At 42.8% G+C, this 19,205-nt stretch overlaps 1 protein-coding gene and 1 long non-coding RNA gene across 4 annotated transcripts in view; one reads left to right on the top strand and one right to left on the bottom strand.

Annotated features, from left to right (window-relative positions):
• Positions 1–8,114, top strand: part of pcxb (pyruvate carboxylase b) — a 294,409-nt gene extending 286,295 nt beyond the window's left edge. For all 3 annotated transcript variants that reach the window (XM_004554354.5, XM_004554356.6, XM_076881889.1), the window contains exons 25-27: positions 3,983–4,123; positions 4,605–4,706; positions 5,187–8,114. In XM_004554354.5, the coding sequence (XP_004554411.1) occupies positions 3,983–4,123; positions 4,605–4,706; positions 5,187–5,336 (393 nt within the window). In that variant the 3' untranslated portion in view covers positions 5,337–8,114. The remainder of the gene's footprint in view (positions 1–3,982; positions 4,124–4,604; positions 4,707–5,186) is intronic.
• LOC143416543 (uncharacterized) overlaps positions 1–19,205 on the bottom strand; it is an 81,965-nt gene that overhangs the window by 11,926 nt on the left and 50,834 nt on the right. The window lies entirely within an intron of this gene.

The following is a 19,205-nucleotide window of genomic DNA, read 5'->3' as shown; positions in this document are numbered from 1 at the left end:
GTATGTGAGACACAAAAAAACAGTATAGTGGTAAGAAACCAAAGCAGGAAGCAGCTGAGTGTTTGGTCTAAAAGTATTTTATTGGCTTTGAAACCATCAATGTAGTTTATCTGATGTTGTTAAGTGCAGAAGAATTTGTTATACATACTAATTCTAAGAAGGTCCTAAGTCTGAGGTGTGCAGTTGTTTTAGTAGGTATACTGACTTTAAATAACTTCTCTTGCTTATCTGTGGGGCTCAGAACCTGAAGACTGTAGGTGGTTAACTGTGAAACAATAGAAGAGGTGTAATGTAGAGAAGCTTATGCAACAAAGGTGGCGGCTGCAGACAGCACACAGAAGTGTTGGATTTTATAGTTGCTTATACATTCACATCTCTAACAAAATAATCAAAAGATTCCTAAATGGTTAGAAACTCTTCCTATATGCAGTTAGTGTTTTATATAGGAACGCCTGAGAGGAGATGTAGTGTAGAAGACACACAGATGGAAAAAGGTAGGCAGCTGTGTTTTTTGCAAAGTGCTGTCAAGGGCCTAACAAAACAGCATCAGCTGCAGAGAAGTTTAGTGTAAAGGAATGTGAAGAAGAGAGAGAGAAGGCAAAAGCTTGCAAAGAACGAGTCGGAGCACCCAGAGAAAGAGAATAAAATTAAGATCAATACATATCTGCAGCATCGTGTATTTTTGTCTTTGCGCTGAGGTTTAGTTTGGAATATCAATGGATACTCAGCAGCTCAGATGGCAGTGTGGGGTACGAAGGGAAGCATAAACAAAGTAGGAGACGCGGAGAGCTACACAACAGATAAGAGAAGCCGAAAGAGGCAGATGATGGAAATTAATAATGGCATGAGAGTCGCAGTGGCCCCAGAAATAGTTAACAAAATAACAATACAAAATAGAAAGCCGTGACACACGGGAGGACTGACAAAGAGCGAGATTGAAAGCCAGAGAGAAAAAGTTGGACAAATAGAAAGACGGGGAAAAATGAGTTTCCACCCAGTGAGATGAGAGATTTGAGAAGGGCTGTGAGATAAATGAAGAAGTAGAGCGGCTGGTGTCGAGGGGAAGACCGGCAAGCCAGAAAGCACGACTGACCAGAATTGATATGAGAAGGTGGTCGACCTGCTTGTGCTTCAGAGATGAGGCGCGTCTGTCTTAAGACACACTCACAGGTAGCAAACAACAGAGTGAACAGCTGTGCAAAAGACAGGAAGCATTTTTCGCCTCCTCTGGCCCGCTGTCATGTCTCTGTCATTCCCCCTGCCTGCCTCTTTATTTCTCTAATTGTCATTCTCTCTATACCACGTCTCCTCTATTTGATGTCTGAATTGACATGTCTGGTAAAAGTAAAAACCGATTCAGTTTCTAGCCTCAGAGGACATGTGCAGAATGAATATGGCTGTATGTATATACAGCAGTTAACCTTATGAATCTGATTTTCAGTGAAAGAAAAATGACTCCTTAAATGATTCGAAAACACACAGGCGTGTGTGACATGTTTTTAATGTGCAGACAGATTTGACCGAGTTGAAATACGAGCTATTCAAGTCACAAAAGAGCACAGAAGCGTGGCTCTATATGCAAGTTGACTCAGCGGGGGATGGTGTCGCATGAGAAAAGTTTATCTGCAGGAGAAAAAATATTGGACGAGTATGCAGAACATCAGAGTGCATTATATAACTGCCACCTGGCGCCTGGGATTTGAGTTTTCTTTGACATAAATAGGCACAAACTGGTGTATGAATATTCAAAAGACTGGAGAAAATGAACTTGAATCAAACGGCTTACAGACTGTAGGCCAAACACGGACTCTCCTCATAGTTGTCAGCTGTGTTTTATTTGCAGGTCAGTGGGCAAAGAACAGGAGTCATCAAATTGGGGTTCCCTGGGTCAGATTTGGAGCTAGATTATAGAAATGCACCGCTTCCCTTGATTGAATCAACAGTTGCTTTCTATTAAGTACTCTGTGGTTCTGTCACATTTGACAGACAGAGGCAAAATTGCAGCACTGCTTACAGACCACAGACTTTAAGAGGTGTAAAAAAGAAATACTTACAGGACTTAAATTATTTACAGCCGTTCTTTTTCAAGGTCAGATGAGCCCTGCTCCATTTTTATTCTATGATAGAGAAGGCAGGTAGAAGATTCAGAGTTGATCTCAAGTGTTGCACTTGCACATGGTAGGTGTTCACTGGAACTCTCAATGTAAGGTGCAGAAAGATGTTGATGCAAGTAAAGGTGGTCATCATCAAGCAAAAAAACAAAATAAAAGTATCACAGAGGAAAAAAGGAGCCAAATCAGCTATGTAGTGCATTCTTAGAAAATTAGGAATGCACTGGCCAGCTCAGATTGAGCCAAATGCTGCACAACCGATTGGACAACGTTTCACAGTGCCGAGTTTTTGGGGCGAAGAAATGTGATATTCTTCAACAGTCATGCCAGTCACCTGATCACAAACCAGCAGAGGATGCTCTTTAGTGCATGAAGACAAAACTGAGCAGTAACTCGATGCAGGTGCAGTGAAGGCCTGGCCGAGCATCTCAAGGGGAGAAAAACACCATGTGGTGATGTCCACAAGTTCTTGGCTGCAAAGGATTTTTTTTGAAAACCAGGGCAGTGCAGCGGTGTGGCGGTTAGCACTGTCACCTCACAGTGAGAACGTCCTGGGTTTGAATGCAGCCGGTGTGCCTGTTTTGTTATGTCTGCATGGGTTCTCTCTGGGTGTTCTGGTTTCCTCCCACAGTCCAGGGACTGGGTTAATTGTCGAGTGCAAGCGGAAGAAAATGGATGGATAGACGGCATTTAAAATGATCCTTTGTGTATTTTCACAATAGTGTTTATGTCTGAAATGTCTAAAATGACTAAGCTTTCAAAGCTTCCAGTTCTGACCAACACGTACAGCATGAAAGAGCCTGCATTTGTCCCGCAGTTAGGAAACTCACATTATTACAAAAGCAAAGTGAATTAAAAACACTGTAATTATATGTGCATACAGTACATTAGTCCTCCTCACAAACCATTGCATCATTGCTTAGTTGTGTTTTCTTCTTTATAGACGTAATTATTGATGTTTCCTATTGTTATAGCTAACAAGTTTAAAAAAATATTGCAGAGACTTTGAACTAAATGGGAACGTTTTTATGCTTACGGCCTATTTGTGTGGTTTAAAGTGCTTGCACACTTGGTTCAGTTAATTTGAAGGGACACTGCCTGCAGTGTGAACTAAAAACACAGATTGAATCTATCAAAAAATTTACATTTGATGATTCTCTGATAGCAGAAAGCGATTTTAGCAGCAATTTAAACTCCAAACTCCCGTTCAAAGAAGTGTCACACAAAGCGTGTTTTAGGCTGTGATTAAGAAATTTGCATAAGCCTGTTTTTTTTTTTTTTTTTTTTTTTTTAACCCCACTACACTATTATGTTAAGAGCAGTATTAACCCACAGCCCCTAGTCTAAATGGTTGGCACTTAGTGGTTTGAGCTCAGCGCTTCCCAAACACATACACCACATTAGCAACAGAGCTAACATGTAAGGTGCTTCCTGTAAACGGGGGCAATTCTTTGTTCGCCGTCTTACGCAAACACACTTCAGCACACGCAGGTTAAGTAAAAAGCACCGAGGTAAAATAGATGCAGGAAATTAACTGGATGTGGTGACATTAAAAACCGCTTAAAAAAAAAAAAACGCTCTTATTGAGTGTCAAATAAAAATTCTCACAGACATAGGATGTCTTATTGCTTTCAGCCCACCCTAAAAGCAATAAGAACTCAGGAAGAGGAGGAAATATTGTCTGCCTAAGTTAACTTTTTCTCCTCCAACAGGCTCTGCAGTCTTTTATTGCTGCAGCTGGACTTGTGAACTGAGTATCCATGTGTTAATTTCAGTCTTCTAATGCAATATAATTGCCGTCGCTTCCTCCTGCACACCGTCCCCTCTTTAATTTTTCTTGCTTTCTTCTCATCTTCTCTGTTGTGTTTCAGGTGGAGCTGGAGAGAGGGAAGATCCTCCACATCAAGGCCTTGGCACTGGGTGACCTGAACAAGGCCGGGCAGAGAGAGGTCTTTTTTGAGCTCAACGGACAGCTGAGATCTGTGCTTGTTAAAGACACAGTCGCCATGAAGGTACGCAGGAAATGTTTGGGGAGAGATGTGAGATACAGCTGGGAAAGTGGACGGGTTGATGACGTTGCAGAGAAATTAATACTTTTAATCAAAGGACAAACTTGCGAGTTGGTAAATGATGAATAACCGTTAGACTGGATAGTTTGAGTGAAAGATGGATATCCTTGAATTATAATTGTATAAAGCATGCAAGGGAAGATTCTTGAAAATTGTTTGGCACGTTGAAGTCGGATTTGAAAAGAAAAACAGATTTCGTGACAGACAGTCTATCCCTAGTGATTTTTATTCATAGAAACAGATGGTTGTGAAGTGTAGAAGGGGACCCAGCAGGGAGGAACATTTCAATGGGCAGTTATGACTATATGGATAGATCACTGCCTGGATGAGTGGATAAATGGCGACAGGCGTGTGTGGGGGTACTTGGAAGAGTGACTGACCAGACAGATGGATGCGTTATTTTTTGTCTTGTCTCTTCACCCAGGAAATGAAGTTCCATCCCAAAGCTCAGAAGTCCATCCGGGGTCAGGTGGGAGCACCGATGCCTGGAAAGGTCCTAGAGGTCAAAGTAAAAGTTGGATCCAAGGTCAGTCGATTTAGGGTTTTTACAGTTTTTCCCTCATCATGTGATCTCTCATTTCAATTAAAGTACTTCTGCTTTTTGTAATTGCTCTCAATGTTCTAACATTTGGATACTTGATCTGATCCCGTTGAGTCAATACAAGTCCTTTTTTCAAAGATTGTCTCTTTGGCCTCAGCAGCGAAATTCTTTTCTGTAAATAAATAGCAAGACAGTGGGAATAAATAACAAACAGGACAAATGTGTTCAAAGCGAGAGAAGGGCACATTGGAGAACAAAGTGCTTGGAAGTAGTGCACGCTGAACCTGAGACATCGTCAGAAGAGTCTTGTGCGCACTAAAGAGAAAAACCTCAGACATTGCTGTAGTAGAATCTAAATTTCAGAGTTTCATGAGACATAAACATCCAAATTTAAACCAGCTAGTTTTGTTCATCGATCTGTACATTTGACATTTTTTTATTGAGCTGTGCTTGCACTTCTTACAGGTGGAGAAAGGTCAACCGCTGTGTGTCCTCTCTGCCATGAAGATGGAGACTGTGGTCAACTCCCCAATGGCTGGGACCATTAAGGCTATTCATGTCACACCCGATGCTTCCCTGGAGGGAGATGACCTGATACTGGAAATTGAAGAATAGAGCGGAGGGGGGGAGTGGCAGTAGGCAGGCGTTCAGACGATATGATCCCGGAAATGGTGGCAGCTGGAGAAACAGGGAGAGAAATGAGGAGGAAGAGGAAGACGGGCGTTTGTGGCCCTAGATATGTACATATTCCTTTGGGTGCACTGGGGGATGCACAGTGAGGCCGTATTCATATCCAGATACCTGATGGGAGCAAAAATGTACGACAGTCCAAAACGGTGTATTGATTAGAAGAAATTTACTGAGTCCCCTGTTAAAGTAATTCCATAGTTGTGGTATTTAACTCAAATAATGGCATCTTTGCGCACATCCGTCAACTTGTGGAAAATAGCATTAAATATTTTAGAGTAAGATCATATATTTGAAGTGTGATACATTCCACTGCTGAAGTCTTAATCTAGTCTTAATGTGAGCTAAACATATCTAACGCTAACAGGGTTTTAACTACTTGCATTGCTGTTGCCTCACACATTCAACGTGAGTAGATTGAACTTTTTGTCTCTGACTGCTCGGTGATTTCATACTTTGCTGGTTTCAAAAGAGAAGAATAGACTTGTGGATGTATTACACAGTCGCTGTTGTTCGTATGGGAACAATCTTCATTGTTTTTCTTTGTTCACGGTGCATTCTGGGAATGTGTAATCACTGTAGCATTTAGGCACAACCCCCCCTCCCCAACATTTCCTTAGAAATGACAGCACAGTACACTGAGGGGCTGAAGAATGAAATCACATTTGGTCCATCTGGTTTTTAGACCATATTTTTGTATGGGGTTTTATTGCAAGAAGAGAAGCACAATAAAGATGGCTTGTTGACAAGGGCGCACCAGAAACATCTCATGTCGAAGGCCAGTGAAAGTAAGTGGTTTCCTTTTTTAAAAGATCTCTGCAGGTGTTTTCTTACTCATGTCTGATTTTAACCCCCACCCACCCTCAAAATGTGGATATATGCAAATCGGATTAGCGTTGGTTTGAACATGGCTCTTAATTCAAAGCGTATCTGTATGAATATTTAGAGGTATGTCGACACAGACGTGGCATTTGAGGTCTTTTTAGAGTGTCTGGTTTGTGTGATGTTGGAAAAGTTGTCAGAGAAGCAGTTTGACGGTCTCTTCAGAACCAGAGATTATGGCGGATGGTCTGTCTGCATGGGGATTTTCAATGCTAGGTGTAAATGGGATTACATGGTGCTGTAATGGAGCCATGTGATGTTATTTTCTGAGGCTCTGCTGATTAATTTATGGATTAATTCTCTGTCAAATGATGTTAAATTAGCCGGACTAATAAGGGACTCTGGAGACTCCCAGCAGCAGCAGCACTCTGCTTTATACATCTATGTGGGTGTGTTTGTACCAATGAGTCAATGTGCACGCGTATGAGAGCAAATTCAGCCCCTCCCCCATAACACACCAGCTGATATTTAAATGTATTCACATGCACACCATACTCTGATGCAAAATATCCAAACTAGCCCCTAAGTGCTGTCTGGATCACAGCAAATAAATCTAATCTAGTGCAGAGGACTGTGGTTTTAGCTCTATAATGACTGTCCAGCACATTTAAAAACCAGTGAGAATAAACAAAAATTAGACTCTGTTTTGCCCCAGTGTTTCCTGCAGGCCTTTCACCCTAAAAAGCGATGACTGAATGTTGAATTACTCTGACCGGTGACAGAACAATCACACATCATCTGCAGAAAGTGTCAATGTTTCCTCATAAGGCAGTGAAGCATGCAGTGTTTGGGACAGCGAGCCAGGAGAGAGATCACAGCAGATTCCTTTCCCCAGATCATCTGTGCTCCTTCACAGAATACACTGATTGGGGGACAAAATTAAAATATCACTTTGTACTGCACTGGATTATTTCCAGCAGTTTTGCTCCATTACCTATGAGAATGAATCCGCTTTCGAACCGTGCATCAATACTGAGCAGCGACGCCGTAGTTAATTGGGACTCTGTCTCCTCGCTCTCCCAGGCCACTGCAGTGCCTCGCTGTATCTCCTGGTTTATCATGTTTGAGTCTTTTCAAAGAGACAAACTTGTATTGGTGGGATTTTTTTTATGAATAAGTGTTTCTGACAAGCTGTTGCGCAGTAATGTTAAAGTTCCTGCCTCCTCTTCTGGTTAGCGATCCTCGCTTACCTGCTTTCTCTGCCTCATCTACCCAACCACCTTTTCATTTATCCCTCCATCCCCCTGTCGCTTCCCTCTGTGTATATTTGCACATGTTAGATGATAACAGCAGTTCATGCAATAAAGTTTCAATGCTTCTCTTTGTCTTAGCCAGCAATCATTCTAACAGACATGCTTATGACAATGTACTACTGCTCAGTGTCTTGGGGAAAGAAGAATAAATTGGAGAAAAAGTACACACAGCTGGAAAATGTTATTTGTTTCAGACAAGGGGATATAATGTCAGCCTATTCTGGAGCTCATGCTATCTACAGCTGAGCTGTCAGAATATGAAAATAGGGTCTGTGACATTTCCATTTTCCTTGTATCACGTCTTTTTTTTTATGAAACAAAGCTGTTTATTTAGCAGAAATACTGCCTGCTGATTTCTTTCTCCATTACACCAAATGTTCACATTTATCAAGGGTTCGTTTGTCTTCTAAATCTACATTTCTTTCTAGTTTACTGTTGTAGTTTACATTTACCTGTTCTCAGTATGTTTGGGTCCTTTGAGAGACTGAGCTGGATTGCATCTCAAAAATAAAAATAAAGTGATATATGTTCTCTGTACTTACAAATAAAGTTAGCGCTAACTAAATCTGAATCGTGTTGGTGTGCCTTGTATATTCTACACGATACATGTTATTATACCACAACACTGAAACTATTGACAGGTGCGTAACATCAGTGATCTTGTTACGATGTGATGTCCTTCCGGCAAATCCTGGGTCCTTGATTCATTTCTTTGACACGTCAGAAACGCCATGTTGCAGACCAAGCACCCACCCTGACAGCAGCAGCAGCAGGGAGATGGTCTCCACACACAGTTTAAGGAACACAGCAAAGAGCCAAAGTCTCCAAACTCCTGAGTCGAGCATCCACAGGTTGCCCTCTAACAAGATTGAGTCCTGTGGGTCATCAAGGGTCTCCGTGGATCAAAAGCTCTGCTGCTACCTGCTAGACACCTGCAGACGTCTCACGTCCCTGCCTGGGTCAGAGCAGTTTTCTCAGTGCACCTTCCCATCATTAGGCGATTATTTTGTGGCTAATTTTAGTAAAACCATAAGCACCGAAAGAAAAGCACAAAAGGCTCGAGTGGAGGGCAGCTTTGGTCTTTAAGAACTAATAATCTCAGAGTCCTTCGGTCAAAGTTTCCCTACAAACGTCGCGCTGATCTTCTCAGCTGGAGCAAAATGTGTATTTTATCTGAAAGCCGGAGTCGTGCAATTCATATGAAGCTGTCAAATCACAGCCCTTTCAGAACAATGTGTCCCACCAGTAATTAGATTTCACCAAGTGGGGAAAAAAACTTGGCATATACTGAAATCCTGCTGATCAATGCAAGAAAATTATACTCTCCGGTTTTCTCACCTTTGTTGCTGGAATGTGACAGGATCTGTTGGTGTGCTGGAGGCAGGCTGTTTGGGTTATTTTACATAAGTAGGTTCATGTTGTTTTCTCAGCCCACCCCTGCCTCTTATTAGCATTCAATCCGGGTGTGGTTGCGTTGAAGGATTTTTTTTTTCTTGATACTTTTCCAAATAACTTGATTCGTGTGTGGCAGGTTATGCATCTCCTCTGACACCCTGCTGTCTTTAAAGGGGTTCAATAGATCTGATTATCTACTTATTAACCGCACCGAATCACTCAAGTTTGTAGTTCAACTGGCATTATTGATCATGCTTCACTTACTCTGTGCATGCTTGCTGGGTGGATGCTGGCAGCTGACGCTGGTTGACATTCTCAAACTCCTCCATGGATCTAGTGACTCGGAGCGTCGCTAAGCCATGCGCGGTTGGCTTGCATCCACTCGGTAAAGTAGGTTAACTGAAGGTGGTGAGGGAGGAAATGGTGCCAGGATGGAAGAATAGCTTGGTGCTTAATTGTCGTCAGATTAAATCGCAGAGGTAATTTTGTGATAAGATGGATGTTGTGACCCACTTTTCAGCTGATTTGAGTGACGGCCTTGATTAATAATAACTTAATCAAATTTGCATATGTGGAAAAACAGAGATGGATGATAACAGTCGGCTATGACCTTGATTGGTTTCCTGATGTCGCATGAAACAAACATGGTAAACGGTTTGAAACGGTCCTACAGCAGCTGCCTAAAATTAACCAATGTCAGCTGAAGGGAAGTTCAGTGTGGGTAAAGTCTTTACCTGAAGGACTCCAACTCAACACTAACCTTTCTAAATGTTACTGTATTACCCAGATGGGGGGGGGGCTCTCATTTTCAAACTTCCAGCACATTTATGAATCGCTTCCTGTAGCTTTCATGTGCTCAGGATGCCAGCTATTGATGACTGGTAAGTATAAAACATTTAAACGCATTTACAACAACAACAAGTTTATTCTTAATTAGGTCTCTGCTGACTTTCTTGCGGTCAGAGCAATCATTTGTGTGTCAGCTGAATATTTATGGGGTGCTGATGATCACATTTATGAAAGGCCTAGTAATCTGCAATAACATTAATGGGTTCCCGTGGCAACAGAAATGTAATGCACGTTGTGTTACTGTGAATATTTCATTTTTCACGTGCGGAGCAAAACTTCAATTTGCTCTTAAAAATGAGGCTAAACAGACTAAAGCTCTTACTCCCTGTTAGGGCCACACCAAAGGCATGAGCTGTTGCCTTGTATATGATCAACTACTCGCTAGCTAAATAAAGCACTGGAGTTTAGGCAGATGGTATGTATCAAAGTAACATTCACATCGATGGCAGGACTCGAAGCTTCCCAGCAGAACATTGTCCAAAGCATCAAACTGCCTCTGCCAGTTTGTTTTTCCCTGTAGTGCATCCTGCTGTCAGGTGTTCCACAGATAGGCGATGCACATGCACCTGGCCATCCATGTGATTTATCAGATCACGTCACCACCTGGTTCTCCATTGTTGGTGCTTTCAGTGGTGAACAGGGGTCAGCATGGGCGCCCTGTGGCTTTGCACACACATACAGAATAAAACTTTGATGCTGTGTATTCTGACACCTTTCCATTAGAACCAGCATTAACCATTTTGACAATTTGAGCTATAATTGGATCCCCATTATCCTGTCGTTCGTTTGCCACTGTTGCTTCCCATTTTGATAGATACTGACCATTGCAGACTGGGAACATCCCACAGGAGCTGCAGTTTTGGAGATGTTCTGTCTTTCCATCACAGTTTAGTCCTTGTCAAATTCGCTCAAATCCTTACAGTTGTCTATTTTTCCTGCTTCTAACATTGAGGATGTTTTGTCTAATCAGTGTATATGTAGAAAGACTTTTACTAACAAGCTTCCCAGAGATTTTCCCCATAATAATAGAAGGGGATGATTTTTGCTACCACTCCTTTAACTCATTTTTCTAAAAAGTTTTAACACATTTCATTCAGACAAAGTTGGCGAGATTTCTTTTTAAAAGAAAAAAATCCTTTACTTATACCTCGGATTCATCTCCAGCAGTCGCTTTCATAAATTTAACATTATTCATGACCACCTACAGGATGGAAAAAAGCGCACGTCCTAATCCCCCATCTTTAATGTGCATTTCAGCAGGATGTCTCAAAATGGTCAAATCATATCTAACTCACCTAGCACAGTAAAAGTAATTTTTAAAAACGCAGTTGGACATCGTGCGTTTAACTTCAGCACCGTTTGCTGTTGAAATGAACATTGTTTCCAAAAATGTATTTTTAGTAATTGTACATTTTCATCTTCCCATTCTACCAAAATGTTCCCTAGAGAGCTAGAGACCACGATCTCTACCTCACAGGTGTCCTGTAGACCTTTTGTATGGAAAGACTTTCAAATATCAGAAGGGGACTGATGATGCCCGTGTCTCCGTAAACCGTGTTGAACCAGCATGCACAAAAGCAGGACCCCCACCCGAGTGGAATGTGGCCATCATTAAGACGCCTGCGCTTTCCAAACCTCTTTAAAAGGATCCATCTGAGGGCGGTCTGGTGATTAGGGTAAATGGGCTAGCTCTTACAGTACGCAGCACTTCTCTGCTCCAGCTTTCTATACTACAAACCTCACTCCTCCGTTCATACAGTGAACACATCAGGAGCAACTCAGGCTTCAGTATCTTGCCCAAGGATACCGTACAGCAACAAGGGATTGAACCACCAACCTTTCAAAAAGTGGACAGACACCCCAAGGCTGTGACGTATTATTCATGTTACATGCCCGGCCGCTGGAAATGCAGGATTGAAAGGTTTCCCAGGATAAATGTGAGCAATAAACAGTTGTGTGGATACTCGGTCACCCTTGCTTCTGAGGGAACTACTACAGTGCTGTGCAAAAGTCTTGAGCCCCTCATTTCTTTATTTTGCTTCGAGGGAGACACTTTCTTGCTTTTTCTTTGTTTTTTTAAGTGGTCTTGAGCAACAGTTCTCAGAGTTTTTCAAAGATGGTCTTTGGACATTGCCTGCTTTTTCACTTGGGGGTTTTTATGTTAAAACACTTGACCTATTCAAGCACCTAACTAAAGGGATGAACCAACATTGTGTTTACACATAACGGCAAAGACTGATTTGAAATGAGCTCTTTGGTACTTTGTTACTAGCAGGCTGTTGGAAAAACACATCATTTGTTCCCAATTGTTTATCTGAATGCATAAAACATTAGATAACAGTTTGATGGGCTTAAAATAGTATTTCTGACCCAACAAGATGTTTCCAAAGAGCCACCAGACCCAAAATATGCCAGCCGACTGACTAATGCTTTCATCTTTGCTTAATGTAAGCAGACAAAAGCAGCTGCAGCAACATGTCACTGCCAAAGCATGTTGTTCCTGTGCTGCTTAATAACTAAACTTACCACAATGAGTTTCTGCTGGTTTCACAAAAGGCCGATACATTAGCAGGACTGAACCTTCAGAGAGCTTTTCTTGTTAAAGCCTGTGTTGTTTACACCAACTTGAGGGCTTATTCTTCTTTTACTCGACCACTGCTGCCTTCTATGCCTTTAATTATCTCGCTTGGCCACTCATAAATGGCAGGAATGGCGCTACTATATTAAGCATTTCTCTAAAGTGCGAGTGAAATACCCTCAACTCTGAATTTTTAAGTGGAACACTCAATCGAACCCATAAAGCAACAATGGTTCGTCTCGTCACATCACAGCTAAATCTGCTGTAAGACGTTCAGATTTTACTGAAATACAGGAAAAGGTAGGTTTTGCCCACAGTGGGCAGCTTTTCCTTCTGTAGGTCAAAGCCCTGCTTTGATGAGGTCTGAGCATCACAAGGAAGGCAGATGATTTCATTTCGTTTGGTCTTGAGGTCGCACGTGAAATTTCTCATTTGGATCCCCAGCTGAAACTACGACCGAGCGCTAGAGTTCAAGTCCCTTTGATGTATCCCTTTTGTGTCTTTTCACCGTCCAAACAGCCAGCTAATGCTTACAGGGTAGAGCTGTGAAGTCTTGGCAACTCTGCGTGTCAAACACCTTCTGAAGAATATCTCTAGTTTTGGCAGACGGTGTGGCAGCAGCTGTCCGTGGAGCCAGCTTTCTAACCCGTGCGTGAGTCTTTTACATGGGCCACGGGGGTCCGCTGCTCTGTTGAGGTGCAACTTTCCCTTCTAATCCCTTTGCTGCTGTTCGATAATCCCTTCACTGCTTGCTTTGCTGCTTTCTTTGCTGTAATCCCTCTGCTTGAATAAAAAGAGAATAGACAAGGAGGATGGGGTACACAGTGTCTCAGACAGATGGGATTGATGGCTCTGTCACTCACTGAGCCTCCTGTCAATCAGCACAGCTGGGATTTGATCCATCCAGCCACTGATGCTGCCCAGTTGCTGCCGTTTCTGAGCGCTCCAAGAGCCAGCTCAGATAACAAAGTGAATGATTTTAATCAGTGAAAATAAGCCCGAGATATGAAATGCATGCTAAAAAGCTCACGTATATACAGCTGATGAAAGCTCGGTCGGTGAAACAGCAGCAGTGGATACACCATCATACGTGGGCTACTTTCAAATGAGGGATTTCATCAAGCGCTCCCCCGGCAGGTGTGGTCCACTGCCATCTCCATTTCGTTTCCATTACTCCCTCTTCAAAGATTGCTTGTGGGGACAATTTTACACCTGTCTGAGAACCGTCAGCCAGGGTGCACGCGGGGCAGTATAAACATCCCACCCTACATGTTCCCAGAGAAATGTCCCAGTCGGCGTGATGGTGACGTCCAATTTGCCCACAAACGATGGGATCATCGTTTGCAAGGTGCAAGCCACTGAACACTTGGGATGCAGACTGGGTTCCAGTCTGCATCCCAAACTATCTTCCCAGAAGTCTCCTGCTCCAGCTTCAGTTGCTTCATTAGACATTAACAACACAGCAGTGCATCACAAAGCCACGGGCGACCCTCACGAGTGACGACTTAACAATGCACACATCAATTAAGCAGGCGGATCGATGCGGCGTGCTGACCACACTGACAAGTTCAATTTCTGGTGAACGCCATCAAATGATGGCCAGTAGCCGGCCACGACAGGGATCGCTTCCGATCACCTCCTGAGTCACTCTGTCTCAAGCACTTGTGATGCGACAGCTTAGTGACACCCTGCGCTGATGGTGCGGGTAAAGATGTGTGTCAGTGTGTGACAGAGAGTGGGAAATGGAGTGTTTATGCAGCATGTGTGTATGTGATGAGACATCTCATTAAGTGCTAACACCGCTCCACAGAACCCGCTTAGCCTCAGGTGTCACAGAGAGTACACAGACACACACAACTGCTCCTCGCTGCAACACATCACTGTTTTTAAAATGTGTGTTCCAGTGTGAGTTGGTGCATGTGCGAAAGTGTGTGAAAGTGTGACCTCTCTTTGCCACTGTGGCTTTAAAACGCTCCGGCTTGAATCAAAGCACTGCAGCAAACACAAGAGAGGAGCTGAAGAGCAGAAACAGAGGCACGCGCGCACACACACACGCAGCCAGACGGGGAGGATTCAATGCGACAGAGCCAGAGAGCAGGCAGAGAAAGGGAGGAGAGCGGCTCAGACTGCGACACGGAGCCGAGACGGGATTTAAGGAATGAAAAAAAGCAACGAGAGCGAAGCAGATCAAACGAGGAGAGCCAAATCGCTCCTCATTTCTTTTTATTCACGTGCGTCAGAGACACTGTGCCGATCATTAGATGTCTTTTTGCGCCGCTACATCATCCTCCACCTTGGTGTCAGAAATATTACTGTTACCGTGGCAACTGGTGTGTTCAGGGCGTAAGACTGCCACGCTGTAAAAGAACAAACAGTCCAAGCGGGCTCTTTATCACTCCCATCTTCTCTTGAGCACATACACGTCCGTGCACCTTCTGTCCGGCGTGTTACCGAGGAGAACAGGAGCAGATCACGGCAAGCTCGCGCACTCTAACATAGACCAAACACAGACAGCTCGTCTGTTGTTCGAGCGAGTGATGCACGGTAGCTTTGACTTAGAGCTGGTGTGAGGAGGCTCGGCCTGTGAGGAGGCTCAGCTGAGCTGGCAGCCTGAGAGCTCCACCTGTGGCAAATGTCACTTCCTACAAGATCAGACTCCAGGCCAGAGGCTCCACCTGAAAACACTGCTCCACTGTTGTCACCAAGCTGGCAGCTTTTCCTCACAGAGAGGGTGTTGTGTGAAGGCAGGGCTGATTTATAGTCAGCCTTTCGATGCACTAAATCATACATTTGAGTGACTGCTCGGCCTTGTTTTGTGCAAGCTGTGTCATCGCAGTACATCTTACTTTGTAATTTCATGTTAATTAACTGCTGTCTAGCAAGGTCATTCTGTATAAAGTAGGGATTTCCCAGCAGTTAAATATCAGACAAAGACTCATAAAAAATATTAATATTGTCCATACAGATATTGCGAGTGTTATTAAGAGCTATTTGAAACTGTTAATCATGACCGATAATTATGTGATGCTTTGCAGGATGTGTAATATTACACACACACACACACACACACACACACACACACAGTGTCAGAGTTTGCTTGTGCAGGTCTCATCTGTTTACTTTTCACTTTGCATGTTTACAACTTCCAATCACAGAGAGAAGGAGAGGCCGCCATCTGTCTGGGCTTCCTCTGCAGCTACTGGATTCATAACATGTTTGGACCAGCAGTTAACCAGCAATGCATGTTAATAAAATATGAATAGTTAGTTTAACCAACTAGTATTTGTGGTACTGATTAGTGGCAGGGGCAGTGGTGTTTAAATGTCCTGTGGACACATTCCCAGGAAAAATCCTAGTTAGTTTTCTTTTTTCCCCCCAAGAGTATTAACTGAGAAGAACACCATGACCTGACTGAAATCCATAAAAGTCTTTAAATAAATATTGCACACTGTTAAACAGCAAGCAGTACTAATTATTGAGCATCCACTCGTGCTCATGTAGCCAGAGTGGCTCCTGTCAAGCTGTTGAACCATAAAGGCCTGATGGAGTGCTCTCATCTCTGCAGAGGACTTTTTAAACTCAGAGTAAGAGTTGGATCCTTAATCACCTTACTTGCTTTATTTGGCAGGACAGTATGGAGAAACTTCTTTCATTTCATAATGACGTGCAGGAGGTGATATGCACAGCTGTGTCTAAACTACGTTTGCAGATGGATCCTCCCACAGTTTGGAGTGCTAGGGCAACAGTCTCTTTAGTAAATGAGAGGATTCAGTTTTTGATTTTGACCAATCAGGAGCGTTTCTGAGAGCGCCTGAGTGTTGCGGGATACAGGGTGTATGTTTGTGGAGGAAAATGTCCGTTTAAAGTTACAGCTACATCACTACACGGTGTACAAAAAGTAAAGAGGACTGAATGCTTCCCAGCAGACGACGTCATTCTGTACCGTCAATAGTAAGTGTCGAGTTGAACAGCAGCATTTTTCATCAGTAATGTGCCAGCCTTTGTTTTAGGGTGTCCAGAACAGAGCAGTGTACATGCTGTTGATGGTTTTCCCATTTTCATAATTAAATTCAATACCGTTTTTCTGCTTAATTGAATTTTATATTGCGCCAAATCACAACAGCAGTTGCCTCAAGGTGCTTTATATTGTAAGCACACACTTGGTGACAGTGAGAAGGAAAAACTCCCTTTTGACAGGAAGGAACCTTCGGCAGAACCAGACTCAGAAGTGGTCGGTGGTGAGGGGAGGAAGGCAGGACAATAAACACAAACACTGAAGAAATGTGAGTGAAGAAGAAACAGCCCCAGCAGCCCGGGGCGAATGCAGCGCAACCAAAAGGAGGATTCGTGGATTTCCCAATAAGCTAAGTGTCTCTCACACAGGGCTGGATTTCATACACATGTTCATGTGTTCTTATCGTGCTGTCAGTAAGAGCTCAATCTTGGATAAGCAGGAGGTGACAGCAGGTTTAACCTGATGGGAATGAGGGGAGGAATAAGGACAGTGTGTTAGTACAAATGGGCATTAAAGTGTTAAATTGGAGCTATTTCTCTTTTATTTAGAAACTAAATGACAGTTTGAGTCTTTATTATTCTCAAATATTATTAGAATCGGCTGTAATAAGAAAGTGAAAGCCTATACATATACCAGGGGAACTATTAAACACACACACGCCTGAGCACTCAACCTCTTAACTGCTTCCAGTTCACTTTAGGTGGTACAGCTGTCTTGTTCCCCGGCATGGGGCACGTGTAATCCCTTAGTCATCGCTCTTAGAGAGCAATAAAATACCTCCTAGTCAGGTATTCAACTACAAATGTACCTCACAATCAGACTTTTTGTGTACTCCTCTGCGTGTACTTACATTTAACAATCAGCAGCTCCAGTACCATAGAAAGTAAAGCAGACTAAAGGCAGGCTGTGCTGTGAGTGCTGCTCTATTTTGGAGGGGGGTGTCTCAAGCTATCACTGTGCTATTCATCCACAGCTGGGTGGAAGAAGTAACTGCTCCCTGAGAGCTGTCAGAAGTCATCCTGGGAAATCAGCAGCTTAAGTAGAAGCAGGTGAAGCATAAGTGGATACGAATAAATAAATAAAATAGAAATCACTGTAAATTACAACACTTCATCGCAAAATGACTCCAAGAAGGCGTCATCACAGACAGATGATGTGCAGCTCTTCAGTGAAGGAGCCCTCCACGAAGACAGACGTGCCGACGGAAAAAGTGAGATTAGTTTGGTTATTATGGCTAAATTATGGCTGCCACATCTAAACTGAGCACGGACCTCGTTTGAATGACTCGAGTCGATTCTGGTAAGTACGGCAAGCGTGATCTAAAATTCACGTCCTGCTGGCCTTTCACATTTACTCGTTACTTACTCTTAAATTAAACTCGGAGTAATTTTTAGATTCCCGTCTGTAATTTAATTAATTGGGTTCACAGCCGGTCTTACAGTTTCATGGCATTTTCACCTAAATGAACAAGCTGAATCCACACACACACACACACACACAAAAAAATGCACACAACTTTCAGATTATTATGCGCTCAAGCTGCCAGACTGGCCAAGCGTGTGCAACACTTGATAACCCGTGTTACTGCAGCATGATTTAACTACGCCAAAGAGCTTCTTGTGAAGCTTTGAAGGGTCAAGATCTAGATTTGAATGCACTGTACCGACTGTTGATGTAGTGCAGCGATAATAAAGGTGACGAATAACATCACAGATCGCACACAGACATATGCACCGGCCTTATCTGCCTCATCCCTACGCACACTCACACAAACACACACTATGGCACAGAAGTTAATTTTCTCTCTGATCTCCTGGTGTCACTAGTGTTGAATACTTGTATAAATTAGGATAATACTGAGGCGATGCTCAGAAAGAAATGAGTGAGTTTAAGGTTTTTTGTTACGATAATTGAGGGGCTTTGATGTCTGACGGGAAAAAGTTTCTACTAAAAAACTGGAACACGAAATTAGAAAGTAGAAGTGTCTAATTTTCTCCAACGCTGGTTCTTATTAGCAACTACGACATAGTAATGCCGACAGTGGAGACACAGGAACAGACACTGCAGCAGATGTGCGTTTGTGCGCGTTCACATTCATTAATGACATTTCTTCTCAGTCTGTAGCCTTAACATTAATTGGTTATTTTATTGTTTGTTCGTTTTTTAAAATGGAGCATATACGGAGTACAAACTTTGTTCAGACTCTTTAAAAAAAAAAAAAAAAAAAAAAAAAAAAGAAGTGTGCCATAAGAACAGAGCAAATATCTGAGTCTTGGCTCAGATGCTTGTAGAAGTTGTTCCACGAGCAGCACACTGCCTCAGCTGGTTCTCCTTCCGCCTTAAATTCAGACTTTGTGCAGAGCCGTCCTGTGTAATTCAAAGACTTAAGAGAGCACACTGGCCGGGATGGAGTTAGGTTAGTAATGTAGCGAGGGGCTAAACTATGAAATACTTGAAAATAATCTAAAAAAAATCAGATAAAACACCAAAAACCAGAGTTGGGAGTACAAACTAACATCAGCAGCACACTAAACACAGAAAGACTGAAGCATACAAATTGGCCTCTTCAAACACCAAAACTGCAGACAGATATAATAACAAAGAAGAATAAACTAAGGCGTTTGTCAGTCAGTGTGACTGTCCCTCTTTTTCCACTTTCCCCACATCTACCTCCTAAGTTTAAACAAGTCTTCTGTTTATAGATCCTTCAGAACCGTTGTAGCGATCTAAAATGTTATGTTATCATTTACAGACTTATATGTAGGGATGGGTACCAGTATCCAGTGCCATTATGGCACCGGATACTGGTGCCGGATACTGGTTCT

Source organism: Maylandia zebra, linkage group LG3, assembly GCF_041146795.1.
Source record: "Maylandia zebra isolate NMK-2024a linkage group LG3, Mzebra_GT3a, whole genome shotgun sequence".
NCBI lineage: Eukaryota > Metazoa > Chordata > Actinopteri > Cichliformes > Cichlidae > Maylandia > Maylandia zebra.
This window is presented reverse-complemented; position numbering and strand designations above follow the sequence as displayed.